The sequence below is a fragment of the Amblyomma mixtum genome, chromosome 2, assembly GCF_055824585.1.
Source record: "Amblyomma mixtum isolate Tamu chromosome 2, ASM5582458v1, whole genome shotgun sequence".
NCBI lineage: Eukaryota > Metazoa > Arthropoda > Arachnida > Ixodida > Ixodidae > Amblyomma > Amblyomma mixtum.
In genome coordinates this window covers 42,564,581-42,584,719 of record NC_143013.1, presented here as the reverse complement: position 1 = coordinate 42,584,719, position 20,139 = coordinate 42,564,581, and the positions used below count along the sequence as shown (strand labels likewise).

At 47.4% G+C, this 20,139-nt stretch overlaps 2 protein-coding genes across 2 annotated transcripts in view; one reads left to right on the top strand and one right to left on the bottom strand.

Moving 5' to 3' along the window:
• The window catches only part of LOC149359136 (uncharacterized), a 114,469-nt gene that overhangs the window by 78,152 nt on the left and 16,178 nt on the right, over positions 1-20,139 (bottom strand). The window lies entirely within an intron of this gene.
• Positions 17,136-20,139, top strand: part of LOC149359135 (uncharacterized) — a 57,906-nt gene continuing 54,902 nt past the window's right edge. The window contains exon 1 of the mRNA XM_089571377.1: positions 17,136-17,439. Coding sequence (XP_089427503.1) covers positions 17,416-17,439 — 24 coding nt within the window. The 5' untranslated portion in view covers positions 17,136-17,415. The remainder of the gene's footprint in view (positions 17,440-20,139) is intronic.

The window sequence follows — 20,139 nt, the reverse complement described above, 5'->3', positions numbered from 1 at the left end:
CTTGGAATGTGGGCATCAGGTATATACAGCCGTGGGATCGAAGAAAGTTCGGAACTACATGAACGAGAAAAAAGGGAAGTGATGCTAATGGTATGGAGGCAACAGAACACACATAAAAGCGCTAATGAAATAGTCATGAACGCGGCTATAACAAATGGGGCCGTGTTTGCTAACGACGCAGAGCGTCCGGAAAACGTGCTTTTCGTCGCGCAGAGCCCGTAACAAGCGTAGCCGAGAACGTGTTTCCTTGCAGTCGGTTGTTAATGACGTCGTTAACCACAGGTATTTGTGCCGAACATTTCGCCAGTATACGAGGTGCATCTGGAATGTACAGAGAATTGCTGTTAAAAACTGTTGTTTTGAAAGAATTTGCAACCTGATGTTATGTCCGTCTGAGCGTGACGCTTGAGAATACATCAAACCTTTCGAGTGCTTCCGCTATTCCTGGTATCCTTAGAAGACACCTTTAACAGTAAGCGAGTTCAGTACCTCGGTCATGGCTCTTGGCTGGGCGTGAGCTACTGCTTGAAATGGGGCCATTTCGAACGTGCTTTGAGATTGTAGCAAAATAGGAAAGCTCACGGAACTCATTCTGAGTAGAGGAAACCAGTGTGTTTTGGCACCATGGCGCCAAGTTGCGTCGTCGATCATAAAATTCGCCCGTTGGCTAGAGGGAAGCGACGTCCCCAGACCGGAGAATTGCATTAGCTTAAAGGTGCACTGAAGAGTAATTTGAACTGGTATCTTTAGCGCTGGAACGCGATCTACACGCTCCCAGCGTTCTTGGAAACTTCGAATTATTGCCCTGTGCGGCCGATTTACCTCATTTAAATCGGATTAACGTCGGGCTCCCGCCTTATTTTTTTAAATTCCCCCCAAACGGTGGGAGGAGTCGACCAACCTTTCACCCAGTCCCGTGGAGGCTGCCGCTCTGCCATCGGCGAAGTGATATGTAGTGATCGGCGAAAGCAAAGAGTCCACGCGTATTTTTATTTCCGTGGGCTTATAATTTGCAGGTATGTAGTCTCTGACTATACTTATTTATTCACAGAAACCTAAAAAAATAAAAGTGAAAGCAAAGTCGCCACGCGACTACCTGAGAGGCATGCATTCCATGCGTTGGCCGACTCCTCCCACCGTATGCGGGGAATTAAAAAAAAAAAAAGGCGGGAGACGGACGTTAATCTGATTTAATTAGGGAAATCGGCCGCACAGAGCAATAAATCGAAAGCTCCTAAGAATGCTGGGAACGTGTTCGTCGAGTTACCGCGGCAAAAAGACGAGTTCAGATTCCTCTTGAGTGCACCTTTAAGGCCAATGACGTCATTTTCATTTCCATCGCGTTGCCAACACAAAATGGAATTAGGTGTCCTTGGGAATTTCTTTTTTGGACAGTCAGTTAGTTTCAAATCGGTCAGTTTCCGTGCAGAAAAAGCCACAAAATGGCGATCTCACCAGCACGTGCACACCATTCTTCTTCAAACGATCGAGAGAGGGGTAGGGGAAAGCCAGAGAGGTTAACCAGAAAGTCGTTCCGGTTGGCTACCCCGCACTGGGAGTAAGGCAAGAGGGTGAATGAGGGTGAATCGCTTAGGAATGTCGTCGCCGTTGATGCCAAGTGCCGCAACACGCTTAGAAGTTTGAGCAGCATCAAAAAAATTGGAGGGGCGCTTGAGGTTCGCCTTAAGGGTCCTGTCGTCGCTACTTTTTTTCCTGTGAACGTCTATTTAACGCACAGCCTTTCAAAAAAGATCACGTACCAGCTAGCCCGTCAGAAAGTCTTACTTCAACCGCAAGGGCATGACGTGATAGCTTTGAGGGGTTAATGCCCACATATGCAGAATTGAGTCATTCTCTACTTAATATTCATAGAACCCTGGGCGCCCTCATACCACTGCGATGCTCCACTGCACTGCGATGGCAGGTGCTGCCACGGATGGGGTTTGTGCGACCCAGGTGGCTCTTGCCGAGCAACCTGGAGCTCTTGCACATGCCAGCTGCATGAAATCATACACGAAATGCACTGCAGGTTCAAGATGTGTTGAATTTGGTCCTCTCTGCTCTTCAGTAGCGGGCAGAATGGTTCATCCATTGAGACATGTCGATCTCCATTATCAGCCGTGACGGGAAGCCGCCATGCTTCGCGGTGGAACGTCTGCGCCGTGGGAGTGCGCTGAGTGTTGTGATGAAAGACGGGGGCGTCAGCGCTCGGCAGGCCTGTGACTTTAAGCGATGTATCTTTGCCTGGTGAGCTTGCACCTGACTGCACTTTTCTCTTTCCCCTTTAACGCGATAGCGTTAGGGCTCTCGTTCTGCAGAAAATCCGGTGTTGGCGTCGTCATCGGCATCGTCGGCGAAAAAATTCCAGGAGAAGCAATCTAGGAGAGCCACCTACGTCACGTGACGTTGTGGGGCATCACAACCTGGCCACCGGATTGCGAGCAAACTGACCACGCTGGCAGGTGGCAGTTAAACTAATGATTGGAAGTGAGAGGTTGCTCGGGAAAAGCAACCTGAATCACACAAACCCCACCAGGGGCAGCACCTGCCATCGCAGGGCAGTGACGCATCGCTTAATCGCTGCACCATTGCATCGGGAGTGGCATGAGGGCTTCCAGATATCTATGAATGTGAAGCTGAAAATGACCAACCAATTCCGCATATATGGGTATTAACCCATTAAAGTTCTCTTCAGTTTTTACGTAGACTACGTCGTCGTTCGAGGTTCGGGAGGCCATCAGCAAACTGAAATATGATCAGAGACTAACTCAAATGGAGGAAACAAGGTGGGCAAAAAAGGTGTACAAGTATCTGTTCATGAAAAGTATTAACACAAAATGGACTAATAGAACCCGAAAGCTAAGAACGAAGTATTTACGGGTGAGGGATGGGACGCAACAAAAGACTAACGTGAAAGTGGAGGTAAAGGAGTCGGAAAGAAAGATGTGGAAAGAAAGAATGCAGGAAAAATCGGCGCTAGGCATATATAGGACACGAAAACAGGACATCAAAAAAGAGCGATTATTCGATAATTCGCGGGGCATTTCACTGCTTTTTGAGGCTAGGACAGGGACTCTGAGAACAAAAACGTATAGGTCCAAATTTGAAGAAGTGGATATTTTGTGCTCTGCATGTAAAACGGAAACGGAGACCATAGAACACTTGGTTCTGAGGTGCGCAGAACTCCGCCCAGCCCTCCCAGAGGGGACAGCAACGACCATAGAGATAGCGCTGGGATTTACTGGGGAGGACGGGCGAGTGGATGGGAAAAGCGTGACATTGACGAAGGGGAGGTTGGAGGATTGGTGGCGGAAATCAAGGGAGGCGTGAATTTCGAGGGTAAAAGGATAGACAGATTAGATATTGTAAGAGCGAAAGGGAAAAGAAAATTAAATTAACAATGGGGGAAGTATAGGCTAGGTGGCGAAAGCTACCGCCCGGTACAAAGGGTAAAGCCATTATCATCCATCCATCCATCCATACAAGGAATTCCAACTGAAACTGTTGGCCTTTTGTTTGGCATCACAGAAGAAATTTCATGCGAACGGTTTACTCATGCGGGTGTTCTTGGGGCGAGCAGATAAGCTTCTCTGCTATTCAGCAGCTTGTCTGCGTATCTCATAATTGTTTGCAAACACCTATGATTAATCTCGAGTGACCGTTAACCTCAAGAACTCTGGCTCACTTGCCGAACAATCCGCTACACTGTTTTCAACAATCGGGTGGCACCAATTTTTAAGTAGACTCTTTTCTTCGCATGCAGGCGCTCGAAACCATCCTGATATTTTCGCGCGATGAGATAATTTACAAGAATTACACAATAACGAACGTACGAGCGCAAAGGAGCATAAAAAACTCAAAAGCGTCTTTACATGTACACCTGCAGTAAAAAGTATATGGATAAACTTTATGGGCGTCTTTGCATGCTCTCTAGAATAGATTCAAGCAGCCGAATTCTGAATGAGCGGATTACACTGTGCACCATTAAATAACAAGCAATATACCTTGAATCCAAAGAAATTAAATTTCCTTCTCAGAATCGAGTTCCGTAATCTTTTGATACAGCTGTACAGTCGGGGACAAAAGACTCTGGACCACGTGCTCGGTAAACGATGCCGACTGAACTGTCACTAGCCGTCGGCTGGAAGCCACACTTGTAGAGATGAAAGTGAAAATTCTTTTCTTTCACCTCCACAAATATGACCGCAAGCTGGCGCGTAATAATAGAGTTATCGGTTTCTTTTACGGACTGCAGCTGGAGCCCGGTTCCTAATGTCCTTGCCACATCCCCTGCCAGGCAAAAGCCCGACGAGGGGCGGCTGTCTTACTGTTGCCTTCCGGGCAGACCGCTCACGTGTGCACGCGCTCTGCCACTTTTCCCTCGCCTCGCACTGCGCTCGAAATAAATCACCTCCTCTTTCTCAATGCGGGTAATAAACCTATCACAGCCGCTGAGATCGCAGCTTCGATCGAGTCCGCGTTTCCTTGACAAGCAGTGCGGTTCGCAATGCAAACTCCATCGTGACCTGTTCAACATCGCACATAATCTCGCACACCAACAAGACACAAAGAACGAAGGCGATGAGAACAAAGAACTCGGAATCTTCGCGTTGCATGCCCTCCTCAAATAATTGCTCGCTGCCATTGTCCGCGTCTGAACGGCCGTCCGTTTGTGTCACGTCATCGGAACGCATCCGACGCAATCGTTGCAGCAGGAATGCGGCCTCCGCGAGCCGCAAGAGGTCACCCGCTTTCGTCCGCGCCAGGCTTGTGTCTTGTCCGAGGCATTTTTAGCCGCCCGTCCGACGTCCTGCGTTCCGGGCTGACAAGTAAGCTCCAGGAAGCAACAAACGTGAAGAAGAACGCAACGAGTGCAGAGGGCGGCTGCTACCGGACAGCAGCGCGGTTCGCACGCGCGTCTCGTTACAGTTACACGCCGAGTGGCCGGCCTTGCCGTTTGCGTAACTCGCGTGTGCAGTCATGGCCCGATAAGCGACGGCGAGCCATGCCACCGCTGCTGCCGCTGTCAATCGCCGGACGGTGGGGGAACGTCTCCAGCAACCGGTGCGTCGGCGTGCTCGCAACGAGCGACCGACCGGCGCTCCAGGAATCCGTGCGTGTGCATACGTGCCAGCTCACGCTTTTTCCGTGCTCTGACGCGGCCGGGGAACCTGCGCTCTTTCGGCGGCTCGTCCCGTATGCATCGCGCAGCCGCCACTCCCGTCGTCTCGTTTGGAACGAGTGCTGGGGGCGCTGCCAGAACCTGAACCCCTGCCAGCCAACGAGTCAGCCCACGAGGCAGGGACTGTTGTGGACGGATGGGTCTGAAGCGCCGGCGGGGTCTTTTTATGCGAGAAAGATGAAGGTTCGGCGAAAGTTCGGGCGCGCCCCTGGGTGGATACACCCTTGCGAGGCTGGATGGTGCCCTGAAAGCGTCCTCGCGTGCCCTTTCGTCGTTCGAAAGCGAAAGCGCCGTGCAATGCGGCCGAGCCCTTGGGCAGTGCTGAGGATCCAGGGTGATTGTCGTGACTTGGGCAGGGACGGCATTTATCGAAAAAGAACAGACGAACTCGCCCATCGTTGTTACTGCTGCGGGAGGAGGTTTGTATTGTGAGAGAAAGTTTTCAGTTGATTGACAGCCAGCGGAAAGAGCAAACACGCAGAAAGACGCGGGTGTAAAAACCACATACGCACTGTATTCGTGCTGCCACACTGAACAGGATTTGCGGTTCAAAAAGAAAGACAGACAGCGCTGAATAACTAAAAACAGTTTGTTCGCTTGGGCATCCGAGGAATGATGCCTGAATTGTTAAATAAAGGCAGAAGTGGAAAAGGCGCACAAGCTAGCGTTTGTCTCTTCACTCGTTCTTTTGTTTTCTGCGCGCTTTGCGTGAAGCACAGGATTACCAACTAGCCCTAACATACACCTTACTAAGCTTCACGATTCAAGATAATAATGCCGCCAGTTCTACGCCTTTCCCTCACCGCTTTCCTTTAGCTTTTATGCTTTCGTTGTTTCAGTTTCATTTAGCCGGAGACGATTCACAAAGGCGGGCTTACGAGCACTCGTTGTGAACTTTACGGTGTACGTTTACGATGTCGTCGAGCTGGTATCCAAGACTGCGTGCCGGCGTACACGTGGTATAGGGGAGCGGAAAGCAAGCGCTTTCCTGTGTATATATTTACTGCAGACAGTGGACGAGGCGGTCGTTTGTTCCGCTCTGTTCTCATTGTGCTTACACCTTCCGTGAACTAGCACAAAAAAAGCGTTACCATATATCTTCGACTGCGCAATTGCCTGCAATTGACATGATCAATTTCATGAACGTGTGGATGGTGGTTGAAGAGACAAGCCACTGGGAGCTGTCATGAGAGTCTTGATTTTGCCTTCTGAAAGCTGATTTGGCGTGACTGCCGTAAAACTAACTGCCAAAATTCACTGTATTGCGATTTGATCAACACGTCTTCTTTACTAATGCAATATAAAGTGAATGAACGTCCGTTTAACCGGACGTACTTCTGAATGCTGTCCAGGTAATTTGGGCGTTAGAACATTACTCAATCCCTATTTGCTTTCTTCGCACGCATCAGAAACTCATTTGACGCTTATGGGATGTGCCAAATGGGTGCTCGAGCACATTTTACCGTTTGGTAACTACTGACCTTCCTTCCTTCGTTCCTTCCGTTCTCTGCCTTTCATTTGCGAGAATGGCTTGCATTGACTGCTATTTGTAGCTTACATTTTAAACCTTCATAACATAAATCTTATGCTAATAGTCCAATGATCGACGCTACCTTGAAGGCAGCTGAAATGAGAGGCTTAAGTTCTTTGTTTTCATTTTTGAACGGGCCAAAACTATTTAGGGAACCTGGTCATTGTTTACTATGTCTTTACCTACTCTGACTCATCTTCGCTCCGTGGTCTTGACCAAGAAACGCTGGCTGCCGTTCTCGGCTCCCACGCTGTAAGCGCCGCAAGCTTTCTCATGGCTTATGCAGCCGTGTCAAGGGAGCGGATGGTGGCATAGACAATATGCGAGTCGCTTCACCACATCCAAGGCCTGCGGGATTCAGGCAAGCACGCGGCCGTCGACTTCTTGACGGCGCTGCGAAGTTTTACTGGTATGCTCGCACAGAGCGAGGGCCGCTTCCGGCACGGGTTTTGCCTTGTCTCGGTCAACGGGCGCCTTTGTGCGGCTTTGCCTCGCACACTCACTCAAGCGTGTACATCAACTGGGGAGGTCTACACCATATCCTTCTACGATGGCGTTCCTTCTCAGACACTGTGAGCCTTTCGGCCTTCTGGGCTGTTTGTAGCTGTCTAAGGAATCCGAGGAAAGGCGCTTGATCACATTGATGGCGACATTGCTAGCCAAGTGCTCGTTTTCACTTCGGTATTTTATTATTTATTTATCTTTAAGTAAAAGTACTGTGTATATATTGAACCTTTTCCTTGGCGACTCATGACCATGAGGTGGCTTTGTTCTTGACATTAAAATGTGTTTTCTTTATTTCTTCTTGTTAATGTTCATGTTTTCACAACGCCGAAATACAGTATGTATACTTCCAGACTTTTCGTCCTCCCCCGATGCGCCTCGGAAGGCGCCATTTCCTTGCCCTATAACTCAGAACAGAAAAACCGAGAAGCTTAAAATGTTGTTGCTTATTACTTTGCGCTCATATAAATATATGCCCGTTGTAACGTACTATTCTACGTCATCTGCAGCACGATGTCTAGTTAACTTAATGTACCTCAATTTACCGGCAAGAAATAGCGAAGAAAGGAAAAAGAGTTGATGACGCAATGCCCGCTCGGCGCCACACCATCGTCGCTGGTGCAGCAACGAATACTTGCGTTTCTCTGGTACAGGGACCCCCTAGTAACAGGGTTGCCTGTCTGCACCGAGTTTAGTGCCGCTCGCTATCTCGCCACAGAGATCGCACGGGGCTGTTTTGACAGCAAAGCACTGTGTGCGTGCAGTGCTCCGGAACGCTAGCTTTCTCCTCACATTAGTTCGTGCTTTGCATAACGCTGGCATATCTGTTGGTCGCGACACTACTATACCGGCCTGCCATATATTCTTTTCTCCTTTCTTACAATCTGGTCAGCAGAGCAGGGTCTCCGACCTTTCCCATTGTGCTAGCTTCGAGATCACTATGGGAGTCACGATGGCGATGAGTTTTTCCACCTTTTCTGCTTCTTCCAGCAAAATACACCAGCACAAAAGGTGACCAGGCTGCTCTTACGCAAGTTTGTGTTCGAAAATTACACCCAGGAATGTAAAAGCTAGCTGGCTTACGCGTTTTCTTGTTTTTTTTTTCTTTTCCTTTGTCTCCGACGTTGTTCGCGCCGAGAAAGCCCCGTAATTTCTCCGAGTCAGGGCAGCAACAGGACGCATTATGGTTTCGCAAGGGCGGGGTCAGACGCACTGGCAGCCGCGTTGCTTTCGCCCGCAGCCGCCAAGCTGCACGCGAACTCAGCTTCGACGCATCGTCAGAGCCACCAACTCGACGTGGACGGGTCGTTCCTGGGACGTCTCCGACAGAATGCTGATAACAATTTCCAAAGTCACGCGTGTTATGCGGCCCGTCGTTTTCATCCCGAAACCTTTCTCTCTTTGTTCGCGCAGTTCGGCACGTTTGGAAAAACATTACGACGGTTCTTGTCAGGTTTTTTGTCTCGTGTCTCAGGCGAGTGCGCGAAACGCGGTCAACTTTATCAGATGCGCCGTAATTTCTGATCGGAAGCGACTTCCGCGATCGGCGTTTGGTGCTCCGGCCTCACAAGGAAAATGGCTCCACGTGATTGGACATCTTTCTTTCTTTCTTTCTTTCTTTCTTTCTTTCTTTCTTTCTTTCTTTCTTTCTTTCTTTCTTTCTTTCTTTCTTTCTTACTTTCTTTCTTTCTTTCTTTCTTTCTTTCCTTCTTTCTTTCTTTCTTTCTTTCTTTCTTTCTTTCTTTCTTTCTTTCTTTCTTTCTTTGTCTCCCTTTCTCTCTTGCTTTGTCTCTCTCTCTATTCCTTCCTTAATTTCTTAGAAAACGTGACTAGTGCATTCACAGCCATCATGTTGACAGAGACATGGTTTGCAAACGACGAGGACGTGTTTCATCTCGAGGGATATAGCAATATTTTTTTAAACAGGAAAACAAAAAGAGGTGGTGGTGTTTGCTTATATTTGAAAGAAGGGATAAGTTACGAATACATTGAAGAATTTTCTCATTCCGAGCCTGATTCGGAAATGGTTTGTGTGAAGTCAGGGAGCTTTATTCTTGTTGTCCTTTACAGACCCCCTGATGGTTGTGTTGAAAGGTTTTTACTGCTGTTAGATGAACTTTTTTCATTTGTCTTAACCCATACCTATACATTAGTGCTTGGCGGTGACATAAATATTGTTATGCTGCAGAAAACTTCCAGTCAAATCGAACTGTCCACGCTTCCTGATTCATATCTCATAACAAATGTGCTCACTGTTCCTACGCGCGTAACTTCGAACACTGCTACACTTAGTGATGTTTTTCTAACAAGTATGCCACAAGAAAGTGTGCGTGCAGGTACAATTGAAGTATCTATCAGTGACCATTTGCCAATTTATCTAATTGCAGAGAAGCAAAAAGGACTTGGTTGTAAATCGATACAATCAACTTTTGTTCAGGACATAAACACAGTCACATTGGGTCGGTTTAGGCACGAAGTTAGCCAAACAAATTGGGACAACGTATTCTCATCTTCTTCCGCGGAAACAGCATTTAATACCTTTTAGGTGTATTTAGCACCCTGTACAAAAAGAATTTTCCATACAAGAAGGTTGTAAAACCGAGACGAGCACGTAAACCGTGGATGACGCCGCACTTGTTGAAAATGATAAATGAAAAGAATAAACTGTACAACGATTTCTGAAAAACCGCAATGTTAATACATTACAGGCATTTAAAAAATACAGAAATCAACTAAACAAAAAACTTCGGAATGCAAAAAGCAACTACTTGTCTAACATGTTTGATGGTATCAAGGACACTAAACATCATGGCAGCAGCTTTCTTCGGTTATCTTTTCTCGTAACCAGACTTCTCATTTGAAAGAGTTAACTATAAATAACACAAAACTAAAGGGAGAAAAGTTAGCAAATGTTTTCAACGAATATTTCACATCTCTTCCTCAGAGTTCCCATAATCCTGTTATACTCCTTCTCAATCATCATTATTTTTAACTCCGACAGACACCAACGAGGTCTTTAATGCATTTATTGCACTTAGGAAAACCAAATGTGAAGATATTGATGGCATTAAGCTGCAACCAGCCATTTTCGTGCTAGACATTATAACTCCATGCATAACGCATATTTTTAAGTACCGGAATATTTCCTCAGAAAATGAAAATAGCAAAAGTAATAGTCTTGTTCAAAAGCGGTGACAAAAATAATTTAGGTAACTATAGGCCTATATCTATTTTGCCCTTGTTTTCGAAACCGTTAGAAAAAATTATTCACTCTAGGCTCCTCACTTTCCTCGATAGGCATTCCCTTATTACTTCAGCTCAGTATGGTTTCAGACCAGGTTTATCAACGGAGGTAGCTTTGTTACACCAAAAGGAATTAATACTTCGCAACATTGAGAATAAACTGCTAACACTAGGTATTTTTATCGATTTCTCGAAAGCCTTCGACCGAATAAATCACACTACTATGTTAGAAAAGCTGTTTTGTTATGGAATTCGAGGTATAACAGCTGATTTGTTAAGGAGCTATTTATCAGGAAGGTATCAATCCGTTTGCGTTGACCGAGAATTATCAACTGCCCGCGATATTAAATGTGGCGTTCCCCAAGGCAGTATCCTGGGGCCGCTTTTGTTCATTATATACATAAACGATCTCGTAAACATTGAAAACTCCGCTAATTATATTACGTATGCAGATGACACAAGTATCTTTTTAACAAGAACAGATGCTAATGACCTAATAAAGCGTGGAAATCTTATTCCGAGTAAACTTAGTGCATGGTCTCTCGGGAATTCATTACTAATAAATTCTTCTAAAACAAAAGCTGTCTTATTCCGTCCAAAATCTGTCCCACGAACCTTTTATGAGATGCTAAAGTTAAATGACTCTGTTATTGAAATCTCTCCCGATGCTAAATCCTTGGGAGTAATATCTAATGAATTTATGCTTTGGGACCATCACACCGACTACCTGCGCACTAAACTCTCGAAGGCTTTAGGTATGCTAAGGAAGTGTATGTTTTTTCTCTCAATCCAACAAAACCGTCTAATTTATGTAGCCTTGTTCGAATCACATTTGCGCTACTGCCATTTAGTCTGGGGAAACGGCACCATGAAGGCAATGTATAACCTAATAATAGTTCAAAAAAAAGCTATACGAGTGATTTCAAAGTAGCCTTATGATGCCCACACATCTCCATTATTCACTAAACTCAAAATCGTGAAATTACAAAACCTGTATGACTTTAAGCTACTGTCAACACTTAAATCTGAAATACGTAAAGGCACACATACTCTCACAACATTGGGAAATTTGAAAAGAAATACATCTTTACGCTTAATGAGGCACACAGAACTGTGGCATGTTCCAAGATCTCGCACGAATTATGGATTTCAGATGGTTCAGTCTAGCATTCCAAAGATTTTAAATAAATACCACCTCACAACAGAGAAATTGCGCGCACTTTCTAAACTTGACTTGTATTCACTTTTTGTATAATGCTTGCTAATACTTCACTGTTCATTCCAATTCCTTATATAATAGAGTTGTTTGAATTTGATCTCTATTGTTTACAAACTAACTTCGTAGTCGTGATATTTGTTGCGTGAATCTGTGCTGTGTCAGTTATTGGGAGGTGAGGCTAGTCAAGCTACTAATGTGTAGCTTTTTTCCCACCTTCCCTACCACATCTCATGTATCAATTTTTTGCTTTGTGGTAAAATAAACTTCAAACTTCAAACTTTCTATCCCTCTCTTTCTGTCTTTTCTTCCTTCTCTCTTTTTCTTGCCTTCCTTCCTTCTTCCTTTCTTTCCTTCTCTGTTTCTATCTTTTCTTCTACTTCTCTGTCTTTCTCTCTCTCTCTTTTCCTCTCTCTGTCTCATTCCTTCTTTCTGTTTTGCTTTCTTGCTTTTCTTGTTTCCTTTCTTTCTTTCCTACTTTCTTTCTCCCTTTGTTTCCTTCCTTCTTTCTTGTTCTGCTAGTTCTTAGCCTTTTATATAAGCTGTTATATCATTCCGTGCGCACTCACAGCAACAGAGAGAAAAGGTGGGATGGGTAACTTAGGCACAATAATGAGCACATCAAGGGGCTTAACTAACGCGTACAATAGTTTCTGACGGCTGAGCAGCGGCATGCTCAGTCAAATAACACCAAGCATAGCACCTCTTTTTGCCACTATTTTGTGTACCTCTTTCTCGACGGGTGCAACCATTCCCGACCAGCGAAAGGTTAAGCCTCCTGACGCTATGACGTGTTAGCGCGCGGTGCACGCACATTTATCACATGCTACCAAGGCAACACCGATGATTAGCCATTTTCTTATCTTGTTATCCGTACGCATAATTCATCAACATAATTTCGACGAAACTATGCGGCTACGTACGAGGTACGTGGCTGAGGACATCCTGGCCTGTACACGCAAGCCAGGTGTGTAACTATATTTCGGCCTAGCAGCAAGGTAAAGATAATGACGACACAGATGCCCGGGAAAATTCCTAGGGCGAGGCACCCTTGTGATTAATACTAGTACTTCTCAGAATTCAGAAGATGGTCGACTTCACAGAGTCTGCTGTACTTGTTCGCCCTAATGACGTTCAAGGCCATCATTAGCTTCACACCATAAGTATCTTGTTTAACCCTTCCGACACCCGCAGCTTTTGGGCCGTAACGAGCGCCCCTAAGTTTATTCTTTAGTGTTCAAGAATCAGGCATTGAAGTAACTTTTGTTGAAAGAACGCAGTGACATTGACAAACCAACGTGATAATAATTACGCATGTCCCGAAGGGAAAAATGACGTATCAGCTCTGCTCGAGTGCCGGCAGCTTAAAATATTTTGCTATGTAAACTATGTTCATAGGGTCCTCCACAACGCCCATACAGTCGTATTTGAGGCATCAGTATTATGATCAGGCAAAGGACGTCCTTATAATAACGTTGATTTCATGAAACTGCCGCTTTACTAAGAGTTTGTCAAAGCTCATTCGAAAGAACTCCCGCTGCTCTTGTGGCATTTCAGCCTTTAATGGAATATTATTTGGTCCCCTTTCGTGTACACCGTCGAATTCATTGTAATTGAGGTATACTACCCTGATATTCACACAGGGCGACAACGCACACGAACAACAGGAAGACACCACAAAACACTGTAAAGGGGCGTCTCACCCTTGTCCACAAAACGCTTTGTGGCGTCGCACTGTTGTCCGTACGCGTTGTCGCGCTTTGTGAATGTAAGGAAAAAGTACTAACTAGCCCAGCAGTTCCTTTCGTTACCCGAACATGTTGTAGATCTCCCACAACTAAAACTGCGCTCATTGCGTCGAGCTCCGTAGCGCAACTAATTAATCGGCAGGCTAGAACAGTGCCGGCATACTGTCTAGGGGGTTAGAGCGGTGCTAGAGATACGTTAACATGGCTGCTTGACCTCGCCCGCTTTCGCTCTTGTTGCTCAGCCGAACGAATGTCGCAGATGTGCGGTATGATAAATGCAAATCGGAGGTGAGAAAACTTGTGCAAAGATTTTGAGCGAGAGAGAGAGGAAACCTTGTAATGGAAAACAAAGAATTTGGCCAACGTTTAAAAATGGCTGGCATGGTACTCTGCGTGGGGAAGGGAACTTGGGAGATAAAGACGGAAGGAGAACAGTGCGGAAAAAAGGTAAAATAAAAGTAATTAAAAGGGGAGAAGATAAAATGCGAACATTAAATGCGTGCTAAGGTGCATCGGCGAGTAATGATGTAACATACAGGGTCTGTTCTGAAAGTAGTATGACTGGTTTTTTCCTGAGCGAACGGGCGGACGAGAGGTGGCCTGCGCGTGCGGGATCGTTGAAGGGGGATATTGGGAATGCTGGGGAAAATCGGCAGTCGGCTCTCGGCCGTTGAAGAGAGGAGGTGGCTTGTACTCTGAACCCCTGTCGAAACGTCTCGTCACGCAGAATCATCGAGCGTTTACTGGATCAGCGATACGCGATCAAATTTTGAGTAAATCTTGGTAAAACGGGCAAAGAGAGACACAACATAATTAAGGAGGCCTACGGTGACGCTTCCATGGGTAGATCAGGTGTTTCTTGAGTGGCACAAGCTGTTCCGAGAAGGTAAGGAAAGAGTGGAGGAAGACGACCGCTCCAGACGCCCTTCGACCAGCATGACCAACGAAAATGTGTAGCGAGTGAAACATTTACCTAGCAATGATCGCAGAATGAGTATCAGAATGATTGCTGATGACTTTAGCATTCCTCAAACCCAAGTTTTTGAGATCGTGACATAAAACTTATCCATGAGGAAAGCGTGCGCGAAGTTGGTGCCGGGAGTGTTGGCAGAGGCGGAAAAGGCCAAGCGGTAGGATCTTCATCATGTGAATGAGGACCCCGATTTTTTGACCAGCACAAGGCGGCAACGCTGCCTCAGCCCCCCTATAGTCTCGACTTGGCCCCGCCAGACTTTTTTCTATTCCCGAGAATTCCCCTGCTCTTTTCAGAGGACTGTTTTATCAATTTTGTAAAACTATGTGCTGTGCAAGTGCTTGCTGTCTGGGTGGCGGGAGCTTTGTCAAGCTGCAACTAAGCAGCTTTTTCTTCCGTCACCTTTTTTGCTCAAGCAAAATAAAGAAATTTCTTCTTCTTCTTCTAAAATCGACGCTCAAGGGGAAACATCACGGATCGGTAGAGGTGGTTCAACAGGCCGTGACGAGGGAGCTAAACAGCATTCCGGTCCAGGCGTTCCTGAAGGCGTACGAAAACTGTAAAACTCATTTTGTTTAAAAAAATGAGTCCTACTACTTTCAGAACAGACCATGTATGAAAAGATGAAGTGCGGTTCTGTTTGTTTATCCTCAATATTGCCATTTTCAGAGAAGAAGCAAAAATAGCCAGCAGGCAACGTTCAACATTCGCTAAAATTCCTTCACCCTGTCGGACATAAAGTGTCTTGCTTGATCTCGTGATGCTTACATCGCATATCCCACTCTGAGATCACTGCCTAACTGGGATGAGCGACTGCGGCGTGAAAACATGAGCGACTGCGGCGTGAAAACATGAGCGGAATGGTATTTCCCACGAATGGCCGTGAGAAGCACGAATCCCTAATGGGACTTATGCACGCGTTTGGGGCAGTGTCTGTGGGGGGACTTGAGTCGCCATTTGCCTTAGGGTGTGGCCTCATGATCAAGGTCACGGAGACATTTGGCATCGCTGAATGACGACTCTCTCTCCACAGGAGGCGCATCCTTGACTCAAGATGCACACAATCAGATTATGCAAAGCGAATGCATTCGGTCATTGGAAAATTGCCACATCTCATCGTTTCATTCGGGTGTGGGTAGTGAAAACAGCCCGTTAGAGTGTAGGCCGTCTTTCATGTCGTCGTGTTTATTTTTTTTAGCGTATCCGCTGCGGATTATCGCCTCTCCTGACGTTAATGGGACCGCGAAACTTCAATTGTTGTCGACGACGGAGTGCATTAGCTGAAGAAAAACAAATGCGATGTGCGTGCCTTTATTTACCTGAAAATGCGAAGAGAGATGAGCATGCCTTTCCTTCTGTTTTTTCCGCATTCTCCAGCCTCCGTGCGACGTTGGCGTGAGTCAGATAAAGAAGCTAATTTAGCTAACGTAAACTCCAGTGAAGGTTTCGATAATACTTTCTTCTAATTGCTTGTTTTGATTACTCATGTCGTGCATGGCTCCCATACAAAATTATAAAGTGGCTGACAACGCCCTCTGATGACCTATAGTACACTTCAGTGGAAAACAATGTAATGAATTCGATCCGCGAGCGTACTAACGTTATATTTTCTAGAAGATCTTTTGGCAACAGCCAGACGTGGTTTCTGCGCTTGCTGCCAACGTACTTCATCCGGCGTATCGCGAACAGCTTTCCTGCTAAGCGGGAAGAAATATCGTCTCCGAAGTCACGCGAGCTTCATTCCACGCTCCTCTTTCTGATAGCGCAGCAAATGCCGAGGCTAAGGGTCAGATGCATAGTTCTACAATGACGCCCCATGTTAGCCTCTCCGATTCCCTGGCATTCCTTCGCGTACTTTCCAACACTGCTCGCAGATTTTTAGCGGTTGCATTGAGTAGAGGGGGATGCTGTAGCGCGTTGGAACGGAACAACCCTTTCGTAACGCGCCGCGAAAGAGTAATAGCGGAAAGTTGCCTCCAATAGATGCTTCACACCTTCGCAACAAGTTTCCCTCGAAGGCAGAGGAAGGAAAACCCTTTGACCCTTAAAACTGTAATAGCGGGTTAGGCGACGTCAGACAAATCAGCGTCGAAGAATGCGCCCTCCATCCATAATAGCCGGGTGGATGTAAACAACCCCAACGACGGAGACTACGAGCATGCGGACGAAGGAAGAGGAGAGGACAAGCGCAGGCCGACGGGACTGGAGAGTGCAAAAGTCAGCACTTGCGCGAGACGGCTGCAAGGCGCTTCCACCACCACACCCATGAATGTGGTCCCCCCCTTTGTCTTCGTTCCGCTTGGAAGGAGGTGCGTACGAGGCGCGCGCTCACGTAAGCACGTCTAATGAGCATGTTGGATCAATTGGGCGAATGACTCCGTCGCATCCCCCGCTACGTCCCTCCCCAAGACACTACACAGCCAGCAGGAGAAAAGAGAGGGGTGACGACGCGGTAGACTGAACAGCGGCCGCACACCGTGAGTCGCCGTTGCTCTTCCCAGAAGGGTGAACAGTCGGGAACTGGGGGAAGCAGAGCATAAACAAAACATCCTCCCCCCCCCCCCCCCCACTCCTCATCCCGCCGGATGAAACACAAATAAAGATCAAAAAGAAAACGACACTCGAGGGGGGAGCCACCGACCGCCGGGAGCGAGCAGCAGCAGCAGCCCTTTGCCTTTTGATGTATTCCGGCAAGCATCACGAAGCACCAGCAGCAGCCGGCAGCGAGAGAAAGCAGGTTTGGGAATTCCCGATGCTCAACGAGCGGCGGCTGCACGCGCGCTCAGACGGCGCCGTCGTCTTCGTTGCTGCCCGCAAGCCTACTGCTTGATGCGAGTAGCGAGTCTGCGCGATAGGAGTTCCGAAGGGGGAGTGTCGACTGCGGATGACCGCGGCTGTGTGGTGTGACCGGAGGCCTACGGACGTTAGTCGATTCGCCGACGTCGCTTAGATCGAGACTCTCTGAGGGCGCCGCATCTGGTGCCGGCTGTGGCTGCTTCCGCTGCAGAGAAACAAGCGATGGGCTGCTCAAGAGCCGCTCAGGTAAGCATGGCCTCACGTTACGCTTAATGTTGGGGCTGCTGCCACTGTACTTCATTACTTTTTGCTGACGCAAGCCATACAAAGGCACCCGCGTTCCTTATTCACCGTAAGAAGCGCCACTTCGCTGGTGCCGATTAGCACGGACAGGCCATTGTCAGCGGCTTCTGGCTGCGGACACGAGAGTCGCGGAAGCTCGGAAACCACGTGCTTTCTCCCCTTTTCATCCGACAGCGCGAGACTGGCGTGTGTTTCTCTCCGAAGATGAGGCTTGTTACCTTGCGCGGTGGCTGACGCCTGACGCCCTAACGACGGCACGGAGAATGCCGCCAGTCAAGGAAGGTCGGCGCTGAAAGTGGCGGCAGTTTCTAACGTGATTCGTCTTTTCAAGGTGCGAGAGGAATTCGAAGGGTTACGAAACCATCCGAAGGTGCAGCCGGTGCCAAGTTGCGTGTACGCTGGTTATAGTTCGGCAGACGGATGCACTTTTGGCGTGCATGGTCCTATGGAGAGGCAATCTTGCCTGATTTTACATTGTTAGCCTGTCAGCTGGTAGACGGTAACCACATCTCAGTCCTCTACGTACTTTTTTTTTTAACAAATGTTCTTTCGAGAACGCAGGCAACCTAAGACGGCTGCTACCTCCGTCCAGGGGAATATTAAAAGCACGAAGCTATATAGAAGACAGACTATAGTGTTATTTAGTCTAGCTGAAGACGTAGGGTTTCCATTAACACGGCCGAAGTCGAACTTGATTAGCCTATAGCGTATCGGCTTCTTTCTTTTTGTTTTTGTCACGTCTTTTAATAAAACATACCGTCGAGGGCTCAGTTACGCAATCTTCCCCCCTTCGTTCTTCGCTCCCCTCCGCTTTTTTCCTGAAAAATAAAAATAAAAAGCAGCTCCCGAGAACGTGATGTGCATTAAGGTACTTTTTAGAGATCGTGTGATTGGCACACAACTAAAACAGCAACGCTACAGCTTTACCTTGAACTTTGAGCCACGTGCTTTAGACTTCACTTCTCTTTGTGTTGCCGTCGGAGTGACTAGCTTTTGTAATAGTCACTTGAAAGTGCCCGGAGAGGCTTTCTGTGCCGACATGCAGAAGATTGCACTTCTTTCTTTGATTTCCCTTTGGCAACCGCAGCTCATCCTGCTTGCCGGGCCGCCCCATAGCGTCAGTGAGATAAAAGCGTAGATATGAACATGCCAGACTCGTTTGGAGAGGCCTCTTGAAACTGACTGCGCCTCATACTAGCCGCTGTAAACTACAGGTTACACGTTTCGACAGACATGTTCTGCTCTAACTCGAGCTGATCACAACAAAGCTCGCTCGGGACCTCGCCGATTGTCTGGTGGGCCTTGTATTCTCGTATTTGCACGCGAATTACCGTTACGTGCGCACTGTGGGAAAGTCGTAACACTATACGCGGAAGTGCTTTTCATGCGGCGTCCTCCGTTAATTGCTGCCCCCTGACCTACGTTGCATTCAATACCAACCGCTAATTCGCGGTCGTTCCGCAATCCGGCCTGCTGCATCTCGTTGCAATAACCCGTCCTTTCGCTTTCTAAGGTGAACAGCGAAGGACGACAGTGGGTTATTGATCCTGCATCCTTGCTGGCTTTTGTCTGCCGTTTCATTCCGAACGGGTTGGCAGGCTGTTTTATGCGGCAGTCTGCGACGAGCCTCGTACAGAGGTGTGGTGAATACAAGTCCTCACATCGGACGGAACACGTCTGCACTTTCTGACGGCTTGGAGCAAGGAGACGTCATTGAAGTGAACTCCGATGGGTTTAAGAACCTTCGGTGGAGGTGGTTCCGAGCGGCGTTAGGACACACGTTTTACTGCCTCGTTAACGTTTAGAGTGCGCGGTTTAAGTGCGTTACCTTTGTCTACTCGTCTCACGCCGGCTCCTCGTGGCCACAGCGTTCGGCCCTGAGGTTCTGAAATAGACGTGCTCTCACATTTTGTTTTGCTTTATGAGATGGTGGAAGAGCACTACGAGTCATCCGCATAACGGTGCAGCTCTCCTTTCGACGACGCACGCGTTATATTTGGAAAGGAAAAGAAAAAAGAAACTAAAATTTGGGCAGCGATACAGAGAGGTGAGGGGAGTCGCGAATACTGAGCACCACTTTTCCTGTTCACCGCTTCCGCCTGTCGTTCATGGCATACGCAATGTCTTGGAGCCACCGTAACCGACGTTTGAAAAGACTACGCTAACGCGCGTAACGCGTACGATTTTCATCATCGCCACGTATAGGTGCACCAGGTGGCGCTAGTGGCGCTTTCTGTTCGAGCCGGGACTGGACACATTGAGTAGGCACGGGCGCTCGTGAAGAGCGTCCGGGGAGGAAAGCTATCATAACGCCGTAGAAGGAAGGAATGTCTCTGTCCGTCCGCACAGTGGCTGTTCATCTCGTCCACGCCGATCGTGGTTTCCTTCCTCGCCCAATGCCTCCTATGCTGAGAGGATACCATTAATGTTTCTAGTGCGAATATTGCTGGAAAAGGCTCGTGAAAACACGGGAACTAAACTAGTCACGCAAAACATGTATCTTTGCCTCGGGGAGATTCTTAGTCAAATGCTTTCTTTTTTATGATCTTCCTGAATCCTGGCTTTCTTTAGCTAATTAGTGGTTCCTTACTGTGGCGGTGATTTCTTGAGTTTTTGCATTTGCTGTCACAAGAAATATTAATC